A 14,172-nucleotide genomic window follows, 5' to 3' on the forward strand; every position below is an offset into this window, starting at 1 on the left:
ATAACTATACTATTGACAAACTGTGCATAGAGAACCTATTAAAATAAGTACGTATCTGCCACACGTTTTTAAGTGGTTCGTTGTGGAGGCAGCGACACAAAAACGGCGTATGCAAAATTAAATACACAGATACTTTGCCCTAATAGCACTTGACGTTAAGAAGCATTTTGGTTGCCATTCCCCGCAGATTCATAAGGCATTCATTCCATCGCATAAAATAACAGCAGACTGCAAAGCAGTCAGTAGCAAGAAGCAAATATGTGATATGAGCCATGACGTTGCCGAGCGCTGAATGCGGCTGTGAGATAGGGGATTGGGGGAGGGGGTTGGTCGTGTAGGTGTGTTGGCCCAGTCAATGGCCCAGAAGCAAAAGCAGCAGCAGCAGCAGCAGCAGTTGAAAGTAAGCCTAGGCCTACTTTACACATGTGTATGTGTTTATATACGATTGCCTTGGAGTCAGTTGCCTCAAAGTGACAAGTCAAGCAGAGCTAAAGCCAGAGCGTCGGCCCAAGCAAGGACATGCCATAAGGATTGGCCCAAGCAATGATTTCGACAGCGACTGCGGCTTGAGTGATATGTTAATTTGGCCTAAACTACACAGCGGTGCATGCTGCGACCTTTGCCAGTAGAAATCCCCTAGCGCAAAAAAAAAATAAAGATACAAAAAAAAAAGACAACGTGAAGAATGCTTTAGCTGTGAAACGATCGACTAGCATATACCCTGGAACGAATAATAATACACTTTTTTTTTGGAGTATCTGCTGTCGTTGACTTGGAAACAACTTTTATAATCGATATTTATCGATATTAGAAAAAAGGTGTCAGTTATCGTTCATCAAAAATAAATATGATGTTTCTTGCATACCCTGTAGTTCCTGAGACAAACATTTGCCGATCAAAAATATTTAAATAGGCTTTTTGAGCCGATGCAACGCTCTGCTCGTTACATACATTTTGCACAGCTGCGAGATACCCTGTTTTTAAATACCCTTTGGTACAAAGTGTTACATGTTCGTCAGTTAGCGCTGGATTTCAATATGCCACCGCTTCACGTACGTTCTTTTTGTTGCCGGTGTTTTTATTGTGTCTTCAATTCCTTTTTTTTTTTTGCTTTTTTTTTTTTTTGGTTGTTGCCATAATGAAATTTGTGACCCAGTCACATTGACACGTGCGTGCTGCCGTGTCAGCCCCACCCTCTTTGGAGCTGCTGATGCTGGTATTGTTGTTGTCAAATTTAATGCGGTTTTGTTATTTATTAGATTTACACAAATGGTATTTTGCAGGGCTAGCGGACGAAAGCCCAGGACTTGACTATTCAAACGTTTCCTCGTCCGGCGTCCGTCCTCTGCTTTGTGGCCTTGTCGCCTCTAATGCGCTAAGTGCTCAAAGGCCAACTCTATCGCCTACTCTGCCACAACGAAGACCGTAAGAAAAATTGGCAAAGAAGGAAGATGAAAATTATTGAAAACTCATTTAAATGTCAGCAGCGCAGCGCACACAACTGACGCAACATGTCGTATACGCGTTTATTAAATATTTAATGCGCTTACATTTTTAATGCCAAAGTTGGCATGGAGCTGATTGGATTGAAACCCATCCCGGTATTTGTCAAAGACCTTTGATAGCGCAGCGAAATGCGGGCAGTGCACACCAAGTGGAACATGATAAATGAGCCAATGAAATCGATACAGGAATATTAGTTTTAGTCATTTTTTTAAATTAATAAATCAGTTTTAACTTAACATCACTTAACAGTATAATCACATAATCTTAATTAGTTGATTAGATGGACTTGCAATCATCTAATCAACTGGATAACTAAAACGTATCCGATTATTCTCAATATTCTTAAGTTATTTCTGCCAAGTGCACTTCGAGAAGCTTGCATAATTCAGTGATTATCGAAGCAGCCGATAACTGCGGAAATACGATTAACTAATTTGAGCAAATGACTGAAATTACTTTTCTGAGTGCATAATTCTGAGTATCTGCTCCATAATTGAGTGCATAATTCTGAGTATCTGCTCCATAATTGAGACTCCACTTAACAACGTGCATCATAAATCGATGTGGCGCTGCACGAGTTCTCTTCAGTCACATTTGGTGGCAGGTAGCACAAAAGCTTATAAGTGTTTGTGTGAAATCAAAACGCGGCTTTGTTGGCACTAATTTAGAAGCATTACAACTACTGGTTGTCAGACAAAAATAAGAGCCAAGATACAAGAAGCTTACAATCGGGCATAAGCGACTACAAAATACCCTACGACTGGCAAAATACAATACAAATTTGATGGTCGTGGCCCGGCAACTTATAAACTTATATATCTTTGTGGCAGATGACACCAGCGGTATCCGAGTATAACAAATTAATGCAACTAATCAAATGAGCTGAAAATAGCGAAAATACTGTCAGCACCACACAGAGCACACCAGCAATAACAATAGCAATGAGTACCCGGCAACTGGCAACTGGCAACCGGCAACTGGCAACCGGCAGCAAATGTATATATTTTGATTGCCTTTCGACAGTGAGCTGGTTATGTTGCGTGTGTGCAATTTAAATCCAATGGACAATAACAACAATAACAACAATAACAAACAGCTCGCTGAGAATATGAGCTGCGAAAAATTGGCCAACTTGAAAGAGAACACACACACAACAAAACCGAACATCTCTTCCATATTTTAAGCATAAAATCTGCATATATCTAAATATATATATATACATATATATATATATGTGTATAAATTTAAACATATATTTTGGGATTTCTATGTGGGCTTATACCCAAATTTGGTGTGTGAAGTGTGAGCTGGTATTCTATTTGGCAGTATCATGTTTGCTGCTCATAAAATAACCACTCACGTTTTAATGTTAGTTACGCTTTTTGCCTTTTGCAACAGAACAGAACAGAACAGAACAGTTTGTGAGTCATAGAAATGAAAATCAACGATTATGCAATAATATCAATTTCCCAAATATCTGCCGCACGTCCTTGGCCTACACAATTTATTGATATTGGCTGTAACACACACAATTTTTACCGGCTTTAAGACGTCTTGAGGCAACCGGCGCGTTCTTTGCATTCTCAACGTCGTCAGCCAAATAAAAATAACAGAAAAAAACAGAAGAAAAAAAACAAAAACAGTCGCATCGACAACACGGCGAATGCGTAATACGAAGCTAGCCAAATGCCAGAGCTGAAAGTGGCAAACTTTTTTATACACTATATAAACAACGAATGTGGCAATGAAATCAACTTTATTAAAAACACATTTCTTTACTCATTATTGACCAATATAAAATTCATGAAAAACTATATATTTTCAAAGCCAACCAATAATGAAAAGTAGAGAAGACGTTTTGTATTTTTCAGTGTATTTATCAATCAATTCCAATAATTATAAAATAAAATAAATATATATAAATGAATATACTCTTGTGAAGAACATCGCCTAGCGAAAATACCCGTTTGTGTGAGCCGCGGGCGAAGAAAAGAAAATAATCAAACGATTTGCCTTTGAATTTGTATAGAATTTTATAAGGCGCATAGGGACCCGGGCCTCCCCTCCCAGCCCAGGACTTCTCGCCGCCTCTCGCCCACAGACCCAACACCCAACCCCATTTTGGTCCCCTTAATCCGACATTTTTCTGCTTACAATCCCAGCTGCCTTTTTCGCTTTCGTATTATGAGTTGTTATTGTTATTTTGTGAAGAGGGAAATATGATTACAATGGTAGACACAACGCCGTGCCAGGTGGGAAGGTTGTCACAAATGTTGCCTTGTCTGTGCTTCAATATATGTATATTCAACATATATATACACCATACATGTATGCCACATATACACACATATACATATATATATATCTGTATATCTATAGACAAACATTAATGTTACAAATATTGCACACCTCGATTACAAAATGGGTAATCTAAATCTAAATTAAATAATTGATTTTTGCAACTGAACTGAATCAAAAAAGTAAGCCACAAATATATCATATATAAAAGTTATATATCTGTCAGAGTATTTAAGCTTCGACTTGCCACACTTGAATAATATTCTTGTATTATTATTATTTATATATACATATATATATATATATTCGGTTTCTAGTTGTCATTTGCAGTTCGCGTTTAGAATTACTTCGGATTAAAAGTTTGAAGTTTCAATTTGCACAATACTTAATTAAATTCAATTGTAATAATTACACTTCCTGTTGCTGTTGCATACCTGCTGCGGTGTTGGGTATACAAAAGCAACCAAAAATAATGTCAGTTCAAATATTTGGCATTAAGTTCAAAGTTCAATTTACCGACTTTTTGCATATTGTATAATAAGCCAAATGACGTGTTGATAAAAATGTTTTTGTGCAGTACTCACGTATCGCTAAAACGAAACAAAGAACAGAAATATTTAATTATTATTTCAATTATTTATCACAATTGTTTTACAGATGTTCATAAATATAACATTCAATCCAATGCCAACTACTTTAAATCATGAGATTTCATATTTGATCAATTCTAATAAAAAATACTAAATTTCACTTATTTTTTTTGTCATTTTTTAAGTAAGCTAAAAATGATAATACAAATCATTGAGTTCAATGGATAAACTTAAAATATAAACGATAAATATATATATATATATATATACATCGATATCATCATATAAATGATAGATTTCAGATGATGATATTATCGGAAATGCTTATTATTTATTATTATTTATGTCTTGCACTGGTTTTGCGCTCAAATTTAGAAGTTTTGTATACCCAATTGGGTAAGTCAATGGAACCATATATCTTACCACTAAGCAGACAATAAATTTGAAAACTAGAGACACTTAACTCAAACCTGGAAGATCGCTAATGGAACAACAAATGCATTCGCACAACTTTATGATACCTTTGGGCAAAAAGAAAGCACAAATCTCAGCTTGCGGATGCTGAATGCTAACACGTTGTGGCCCAACGCTGTCACTCCCGTCCTGTTGCCTGTGCAGGCTTTAAATATTTTAAATCACACACACACACACACACACACACATGCGCCAGCGAAAAACATTGCAAAGTATTTGCCTTGACTTGAAAACAATTTCTAAGCGCATATTTACTTGACATTGTTGGCCCAGTTATTTAAAGTTTTTGTCGCTGTTTATCGCATTTGAATCATACCTTGGAATATGGATAAAGGTATGTAGCCGCAGCCGATGCATTCAACATATTAAATGAACTCGTTGCACAAATTTCGATTAACTTACAGCATTAATAAAAGTTTGTGTATTCTGTTTGGATTAGCGGAAAAATACCAGAATATGAACTACAAATTAAGCGATTGAAGTTCGAAAACGGAATGCGATTCGATTCTAGACAAAGCAGATTATTATTTCAAAAGGAGAGAGCCAATCATACATCATAAGACAGCAGCACATGCCACATGCTAATGCCTGCCACTTACTTAACAACAGTTTGGATTGCTGCAGCAGCAATGCGATTGCTGTTAAGCGATCTTCCACTTGATTATAGAACAGTTTACAGCTACTGATTCTCAATCCATGGGTCTAAGCCTCCTCATTAATAAGGTAAACACACATCAGATACACCTCAATAATCAACTAAAATAATGAAGCAAGTTAGAACCATGGGAGAGAACAATCTTAGGATACTTACCGGTCTAATGACGGGACACTGTCGACTAAGAAGTCACCTAACTAGACTAGGTATATATATTAGCGATCTCTGCAGGTTCTGTGAAAGAGAGAAGGAATCCTCGATACACATCCTAGCAGAATGTGTCGCACTAGCTAGAAGAAGATGTAGCATCCTAGGGTTGCATGTCTTGAAGACCTCAACCCTACAACGATCCTAGCATTGGCACGGGATCTGCGACTGATGGAAGAGCTATTGGCTCAGAAGGGGGCCAACAATAATAATAATAATAATAATAATAATGAAGCAATTAAAAGTCAAAAACAATAAGCCATTTCCTGATTTCGAATCCCCATTTCCCTGCTTTATTTAGCATGCTATGAATACTGTTACTTTTTCTATACATAACTATTACATAGTTACAAACATAAATGATGTAAGATATTCAATCAACTTTGTTGAAATCAATTTGAACAATTTTGGTAAATTTAACTAAAATACATTTTTTGAATATCACTCGGCAATTTATTCACTTGGGCAATGCGCATAAATTTCATGTAGCAGCAGTGTAATGCATATTTCATTCGTTATCACTCCGATGTAAAGATGTAAAGAGACAACACACAGACATAGACACACACACACTCACAAGGAACACGTGTGTGCATATTAAATTGTTTTGTGGGTCGATTTGGATTTTTTTCGGGCAAATAAAACTCAATTATGAAGAACAAAGAAGCTGCAGCAAAACTGCAGTAAGAATAGTAAGAAAAAAAAAATGGGAAATTAGAAATGACGATTGATTGAGCCTGGTCACAAAGAAAGGAAGCGTATTTGAAAAACAAAATTCGACTTGAAGATACCCTGCCTATGAGAATTAAAATTGCATCTAGTTGATGTATCTAGTTCTCATGGCTTCTGAGATCAGCGTGTTTGTACTGATGCTGGTCAAGAATATATATATATATATGCATATACCTTATGCGGTCTTCTGCTTTCTGTCGTCTGAGCAATATGATGATGATGAGCCGTAGCTTGGGTATTTCTTAAGCAATCTTAATCAAATTATAAAGTGATCAATAATCAATGCCCGCTTTTATTGCTATCGTCCATCGCCAATCGATATGTATCGATATTCGCGAAATCGATAAAATGAAATAACTTATAAACTTATATTCCAAATTTAAATATATACTTTGAGCACACAGACAAACGGACTTGGCTTCATCATCAACTCGACTGCTGTCGCTGATGGTCAAGAATCAAGATATACTTTATGGCATACGCCTGTTTTCCAACATACCCATTTTGAATGGATACCGGATATATAAATGCAGCACAAGTCAGACAGCCAGTCAGTCAAACATTTGGAAGGTTGTCGCCATGCTCAATCTTCATTAAGCTGGCTCTGCTCTGGCAGCAACTAGTACTACATTGCCGAACGTGCAACACACACACACACACGACACACACACACACACACACACACACACACACACACACATACACACATATATATATATATATATATATATATATATATATATATCTGTGTGTGCTTAAGTACATAACGAGACCTACGCGACATTTGCCGCTCAATTAACAGACGTAAAATGAAGTCAGACGCAGATATTCACAGAGTCGGGGAAACTGCTCCAACATCTGGTATTTACCAGCTTGCCTCAAGGAACGAGACAGGTGGGGGCGTGGGGGGCGGGGGAGAATGCGGAGGGGTTCGAGTGTAGATGCTCGCGGTCTGACAAAAGGATAAAAAGTCAACGTACTTCATTAATTTTAATTAAGCGCCCACAGCATGACAAAAAAGTGAGCCCCAAAATGTGAGGTAGGCCATAAAATACACCATTTGTACCCTTGCCGCCTGGCAAAGATGCCATAACGTATTTCACATCTTGTTCATCGCATAGAGATGTGCCACGTGATCTGAGATCTGAGATCTGAAGAAGCAATAGACGAAAATACGTATTATTTAAATGAAACGCAGCATAAACAATGATTATTGAATCGATAGCTGAACATGAATATTTCATCAAAATTACTATTCATCAAATTAAAAGAAATCAAATAAAAAATAAGCAATTGTAATAAAGGCAACAAAAATTAAATTTAATAATTACCCAAGTTGCTTGCTTTCAAATTCTGAATAATGAATTTATTTAAGAAATATTCTTTGATCTGGATAAAATTGCATTTTTATTCTAGGAAATTTGCTATTAAGGCCAGCATAAATAACTCTTCTTGTACTTCATATAGCAGCCGTTCAGCAATTGGCATAAAAAATGCAATCTTCACTTTGCTTTTAGTTTGAATATTGAAAAGTTTCCATTTCCATTTAATACTCAGTCGTCGCCTGTTTTGTTGCAAGCACGAGCGCATCTCTGGCGGCGCCTCAAAGTAGGCAAATATTTTTTAAGCTGGCTGCCAGCGAAAGTGACAAATTAGTTGTTGACTTTTTGCTTTTTCACATTCGCCATTTTGCAGCTGGCATTTCGTGGCTAACCTTGCGATTTCATAACGAATAATAAATTACATTTATTTTTTTTGTCTCGCTCTCTCTCTCTCTCTCTCTCGCTCCCCCTCCATCTTTTAATTCAGAAAAGCCGAAGTGGTATTTGGTTCTAGCCAATGCCCCACAAATTTCATGCGTGTTTTGCTCCGAGCTAAGCATAACCATCAACATAAATATGAACACATCTATGTTCTAAGTAGATCAAACTTTTTGGCTCAACCGCAAGTTATTTCAAACGGTGGAAGTTTTTGGAGAATTTCCACATCTCCACAGCAATGTTAAAGGCTGTCATGGGAAATGGGAGTTTATGGACCGGATGCTTATGGCTATGTTAGCATCATTTGCGTTAACGGTTAGTGGTTGGCTGTCGGCTGGCTTTTTGAGATCAAACACGAAATTGTGAATGCTCCAGCTAAACATCCAACACATGAACACATAACACATAAATAATAATTTCGAGTGTGATTATTTTTCTACTAACCGCAAAGCTGTGAGACCAATTAGCATGGCTGCAGAAGGACGCCTGCTTAACGCTTTGATCCTTACCCCGATGATGATGATGATTAAAAAAAATAATAAAAAATTGCGAATCGATTGAAAACTACGTAATTAGTAAAGAGTTGAGTTAATTACAGCAGCTACTGCAGAGTTTTCAACTCAATCATAAATAGCGCCTAGGCGAACAATTCTACTGAAAACTGATTAAAATTCATGAGGTGAATTTCGTGTTGCTCGCATTCTTTTTGTTGGAAATAACTGTATTTGCCTTGTCTTGCATTCCCATTTTGTAGTCTTAGTCTGTTGTTGCCTGCGGGCAACGGTAATTGTCAGTTCCTTACGATCAAGATCTTCTTCGATGCTATGTTTAAGCTACTTACATGAAGTAAGAGTCAGTCGCTTTTGGTCGCTTGAATCGCGTAGTATAAGTCGCACGAAGCGGACATATATTCTGTATTAAATACAAAACTCTGAATAAATATAAACCACAAGTTATAATACTTTTCAAGTTACCTTTATTAAATAGCTAAATAACATTTTTTATTGATGATTTTTGAACAGGCTCGTTGTTAAATTCATAAATAAACTATTCATGTTACTTGAAATTAAATTTTGGTCTAGTCTCAAAAGAAATGAAACGAAAACTGCTAATCCAGCTAATCTTAAAACCATAAACAGAACGCTATGAATAAGATGTAAACAAGAAGAAAAAAACTACCTTTGCACTGCTGGAATTAACAAAATCCATTTAAGAATATTTTTAATTGAAATGAGCGCGCGGAAAAGACCCAAAAAAAAACCAAGAAAATGCCGCACAGAAGGCTAATGGCAATGAGCGTGGTTGGGAGGAGGAGAAAATAGTGGGTGGTGACTGAAAAACCAGCAAAACATGCAAAAGTAGATAAGGCAATCAAGAATCTAATGTTTTTCTTCACGCTTCTCATAAATGAACATTTTTGAAAAGTGCATAAAATATATATATATATTTGTATATAGATAAATTAAGAAATGTCCTGCATAATATACAAAATTTGGAAGAGGGAAAGAATGAAGGAAAGAAACACAGACATAAACATAAGCCACATGGTGAGGCTAATTAAATTAGAAAAAAAAAACAAAAAAACATAGCTCAGGCCACTTACTAATCTAACATTTCAATGTCATCTTCGTCGTCGCTGTCATCGTAGTCGCCTCTTTCCCGCCGCTCATCGTCATCGTCATAGTATCTGGCCTCCTGGGCGGCATTGCCACTACCGAAACGTTCCCGTTCCCGTTCGCGACTATGGTCGCGACTGGTGTGGTCATTGCTGTTGCTGCTGCTCCGACCATGGCCAGCAGCATTGGCATTACCAATGCGTCGTCTCCTATTGTTGTCCGGTGAACCACCGCCGCGACGCACTTGGAGGCCGACACCCTGCTCCAGCTCATCATCCTCCTCATCACTTTCGATCTCAATCTCGTCGAGATCACGTTGGCTAATGCTGCGCTCCGGCATAGTTGACTATGTATGTCACACAAACCACAACAACAGAATAGAGCAGAGCAGAGCAGAGCACACTTGATCGTTCACAAAAACAACAACAACAACAACAAGAACAAAAAATAGCGTTTATCGTTATTAGCGACTCGACCGAACCAAGAACGCAACGCAACCAAACCAAACCGAATCCAGTCTAAATTCAAATTGAACACGACACAGAAGACTTGCACCGAACGCATCCACAACTGCAATTGGCGCTGCGAGTGCGTCGCCAGTTGGCAGCAAGCGACCAAACTGGCCGCTTAACTTGGTGGGGCTTCAAAAAGGCCGCCAGGTGATTTTGTTTTCTTTCTTTTTTGGTTTTCTGCAGTAGCAGCAGCTAATTCAATTAGTGGCCAACACATTTAAATGGGGTCAGCGATTTTTGGGGGCGACATTGTTTCGCGGCCATTGAAAGTGGCTGCAGAAAAGGCAGCTCGACTGCTGCGCGAAGCCCCAGCGTGTGGCAGCTGCTGCCAAAAAGTTATTTGACAACATTTGCCAAAGCCAAAGCCAAAGCCGACAAATAGCTTAACACTCAAAATTCATTTCGAATATGAAGTTCACAACATAAACGTGCCATTTCCGTAAAGACAACAACTCGTCTCCCATTTTATTTATATATTTTTTGTTTAAAGGCTGCTTCTCATCAAAACATTTTGTGAGACAAGCAGTGAGATTTACACTTAAACATTTTATACCAATTTGCGATTTATCACTGGGTAAAATGCTTTAATATTATATGTCTAATTTCCAGAATCGGAAGCGCAATCGGAATCGTAACTGATTGAAGGTCAGCATAGTAGTCAGAATCATAATTGATTAATCCAAAAACTTTATTATTTACTTAATGACTTATTTATATGAATGGACCTGTGCTCAAACGGGAGTACGAGAAACTCATATTCCAAATTTGAAGTCTCTCTGGGAACTCTTACAGTCTTTGAGATCCATTTGCTCAGACAGACTGGGCTATTGATGCTGATCAGGAATGAATACATATCTTATATAGTTGGATCTGCTTTACATTCATTATAACAATTTTTACCCATTTCACCGGAGTCCTTATCACAATTTTGAATTCTGAATTCTTTACTGAATTCGTTTTTGGTTATATTATTGTTGTTTATATGAATAACAGGCTAATCAGCAGACCTAAAACATCTGTTCTGTTAATGTTTTTGTTATTGTTTTTGTTATTGTTATTGAAACTATTGCATAAGAGCACATTAAGTTGCCCATAAGCAATACTAAGTCGAGAACACTTGAATGGATCATTCTCATTTTGTTTTATTGATTTTTTGAAGCTGGCAGCGAGCGTGCTCGTCGCTGGTAGCTTATAAGGCGGCTATTTTTTTGCAAAAACAGCAGCAGCAAAATATGATTATCAATTATTGGCTGGTCGGCTGGTCGACAGCCGACAGCCAGCCGCTTTGGCATCGCTTCCGGTAGCCGGGGCAAGCGACAAGAGAACCATAAAATTTGAAATGAGCTGAGCCAACACACAAAGGCAGAACGCGCACATTTAATGAGCCATTTCAATGCCAAGGCGCAGTTGAAATTGCTTGTTTTCTTCGCCTCTTCTTCTTGCTGCAGAGGGTATTATCATTTTATCGTTATGTATCTAATAATGCAATAATGCCCCCCCCCCATTTCCCCTCGCCCTTTTGTTATTGTTACCATTTAGTTTGGGTTTTTAGCAAGACTAAATCAAGCAAAGCCTTTTTATGTTTATTTATAAAGAAATAAATGCATTTGTGCATCGCCGATCCCAAATCGATCAGCATCACTAGCAGAATCGATCTCTCATTCTTTATGGGATTATAGATGAAGACTGATTCAAGTTGGACTTGAAAAGAGTCGTGTAGAAATAAAGGGAAAGCAGGGATGGAAAAATAGAGGTGGATTGGGAGGATGCTAGAAAAAGAGAGGTGAATAGTGGACTGAGAAAGAGAAGAGATATAAGGGATATATGGGAGAGAGATATAGGCGAGAAGGAGATAAGGTAGAGAAATAGGTGAGGGAGAGGAGAAAGGTAGAAGAGAAATAGGACAGACAGACAGTACAGATAAATAAAAGAAAGTGATAGGAGAGAGAGAGACAGAGAGAGAGAGTGAGAGAGAGAGAGAGAGAAAGAGAGAGAAAGAGAGAGAGAGAGACAGAGACAGTGAGAGAGAGAGACAGAGAGAGAGAGAGAGAGAGAGAGAGAGAGAGAGAGAGAGAGAGAGAGAGAGAGAGAGAGAGAGAGAGAGAGAGAGAGAGAGAGAGAGAGAGAGGAGACTACAAAGATTTGCATTCAATAAAATATATATAATATGCTTAGTCATGCCATGCAAATATATGTAGATATATGTAGATATATGTAGAGATGCGCGTCACACTTGCTGATTGTTTTTATAAATACACATTTAGAAGAGCACTCGAGTCGCCCCCCAGCTGCGCTCAGTCATGCAACACGCAACAAGAACAAATAGACAAAGAGGATGTAAAATTATACACATAAATCATACGTAATTCAAAAATATGATGACGTCGCATTGCTGACGATGATCACCATGACGACGATGATGATGATGATGATGACGATGATGATGATGATAAGCGATGTTAGCAGCTTGTGTATTCGGCCACGTTCTTATCGCTGAGCGAGTGACAGACAACGCTTAAGCAGTCGTAAAACATGACTAATTAGTGCCTGGCGACAAGGCCAGTGGGTTTTAGCGTAATTTCTGTGATTTCTGGACTGAACCGGTAATTCGAATATTCCAAACTTAAAACGGAAACAAATGTGTCGTTGATAAGAAAACAATTTGAAGTGCTGTATATAAATATATTTATGTATAAATATGTATTCATCATCGATTAAGGTGCAACGAACTATTAATTTATGTACTAAAGTTAACTAACCTCAGCGGAATAATAAAAAAAAAAACAATTGAAATGTGCTCAAGTTTTGTTGTATTAATCCAGCAATAAATAATAAAATATAAAACAAGCATTAATTGCCCGAGAGCGACTGTAGTCTTAATAATAATATTAATAATAATCGAACTTAAATAATAATAACATAATCAAAAAAATGTCAGCTGCTTTTGTAGCTCAACTGCAAATTCTGCAAATGAATGAATTGATGTGTGTAAAGTATACAAAATAAAGAGAGAGACGGAGATAGCGAGAAGGAGCGAGAGAGAGAGAGATGCAGTTCAAGGTCAAAATCAACACTCACCTGCCATCAGCTGACTTTAGCGATGATGTCAACGCCGACGTCGACGTCAGCGTCGCCTCGGCGAGGACTGGCCTGTAAATGAGCGGCTTCACGCTACGCTCAATGTCGTCGAGGAAGACGACATCGTGGACGGGAATAAGCCGATGATCGTTGACATTAAAGTGCAGATCCCGAAATGGGCCATTCAGGAGGCAGCGCAGCGTCGATGAGGCGGCCGCCTCCGTATCATGTGGCGGCAACTGCAACAAACAAACAAAACAAAAAAAAAAAAACAACAACAACAACAATAGAAAACTCCAATAAGTGCAAATATTCAAATTGGAATTGTATTTGAAATTGGATAAGAGGCAGCACCTTGATTTTTCCGTTGCCCGCGGAGAACATTGAGCAGAAAGCAATGCACAAGCAAATACAGCAATATTAACATATAACACACACACACACACAGCACAACAATTACAACAACAACAACAAATAAAAGAGCAAATTAAAAACGAGAAGAGAAAAAAACAAGAACAAAACAAAACACTTCAACACGCGTGCGTACGTTGATTTTTAGTGGCTAGCAGCGGCGCCAGCAGCCAGGAAAAGAAGGAGAAACAAAACAAAAACACAATTAAGTTGTGCTTACGTCGTCTTCTTGTACTGTTTAATTCATTTTTTTTTTATTTATTTTTATTTTTTTTTGCGTTTTTGTCACTTAATTAAATTATTTGTGTGGCACGTGAAAAAATCAGTGGGCTG

The 14,172-nt window shown here is 37.8% G+C and overlaps 2 protein-coding genes across 2 annotated transcripts in view; both read right to left on the minus strand.

The window, feature by feature from the left end:
* The window catches only part of LOC6565297 (eye-specific diacylglycerol kinase), a 118,435-nt gene extending 108,036 nt beyond the window's left edge, over nt 1-10,399 (minus strand). The window contains exons 1-2 of the mRNA XM_032738441.2: nt 9,826-10,399; nt 4,389-4,394 (exon numbers count right to left, since the gene is read on the minus strand). Coding sequence (XP_032594332.1) covers nt 4,389-4,394; nt 9,826-10,178 — 359 coding nt within the window. The 5' untranslated portion in view covers nt 10,179-10,399. The remainder of the gene's footprint in view (nt 1-4,388; nt 4,395-9,825) is intronic.
* Nucleotides 10,400-13,236: 2,837 nt separating this feature from the next.
* On the minus strand, nt 13,237-13,876 carry LOC6565291. Its single transcript, XM_001991375.3, has 3 exons — nt 13,783-13,876; nt 13,429-13,667; nt 13,237-13,314 (listed from the first exon to the last, which is right to left on the minus strand). The coding sequence occupies exons 1-3, from the start codon at nt 13,810-13,812 to the stop codon at nt 13,302-13,304; spliced, it is 282 nt and encodes a 93-aa protein (XP_001991411.2). The 5' UTR covers nt 13,813-13,876; the 3' UTR covers nt 13,237-13,301.
* Nucleotides 13,877-14,172: the final 296 nt, after the last annotated feature.

This window comes from Drosophila grimshawi, unplaced genomic scaffold (genome assembly GCF_018153295.1).
Source record: "Drosophila grimshawi isolate 15287-2541.00 unplaced genomic scaffold, ASM1815329v1 contig_848, whole genome shotgun sequence".
In the NCBI taxonomy this organism is placed as follows: domain Eukaryota; kingdom Metazoa; phylum Arthropoda; class Insecta; order Diptera; family Drosophilidae; genus Drosophila; species Drosophila grimshawi.

Coding starts and splice junctions, on each gene's coding strand:
- LOC6565291 (XM_001991375.3), bottom strand. CDS start 13,812: ATGTTCTCCGCGGGCAACGGAAAAATCAAG. Junction 13,668..13,782: donor CGGGCAACGGAAAAATCAAG/GTGCTGCCTCTT, acceptor TGTTTGTTGCAG/TTGCCGCCACATGATACGGA.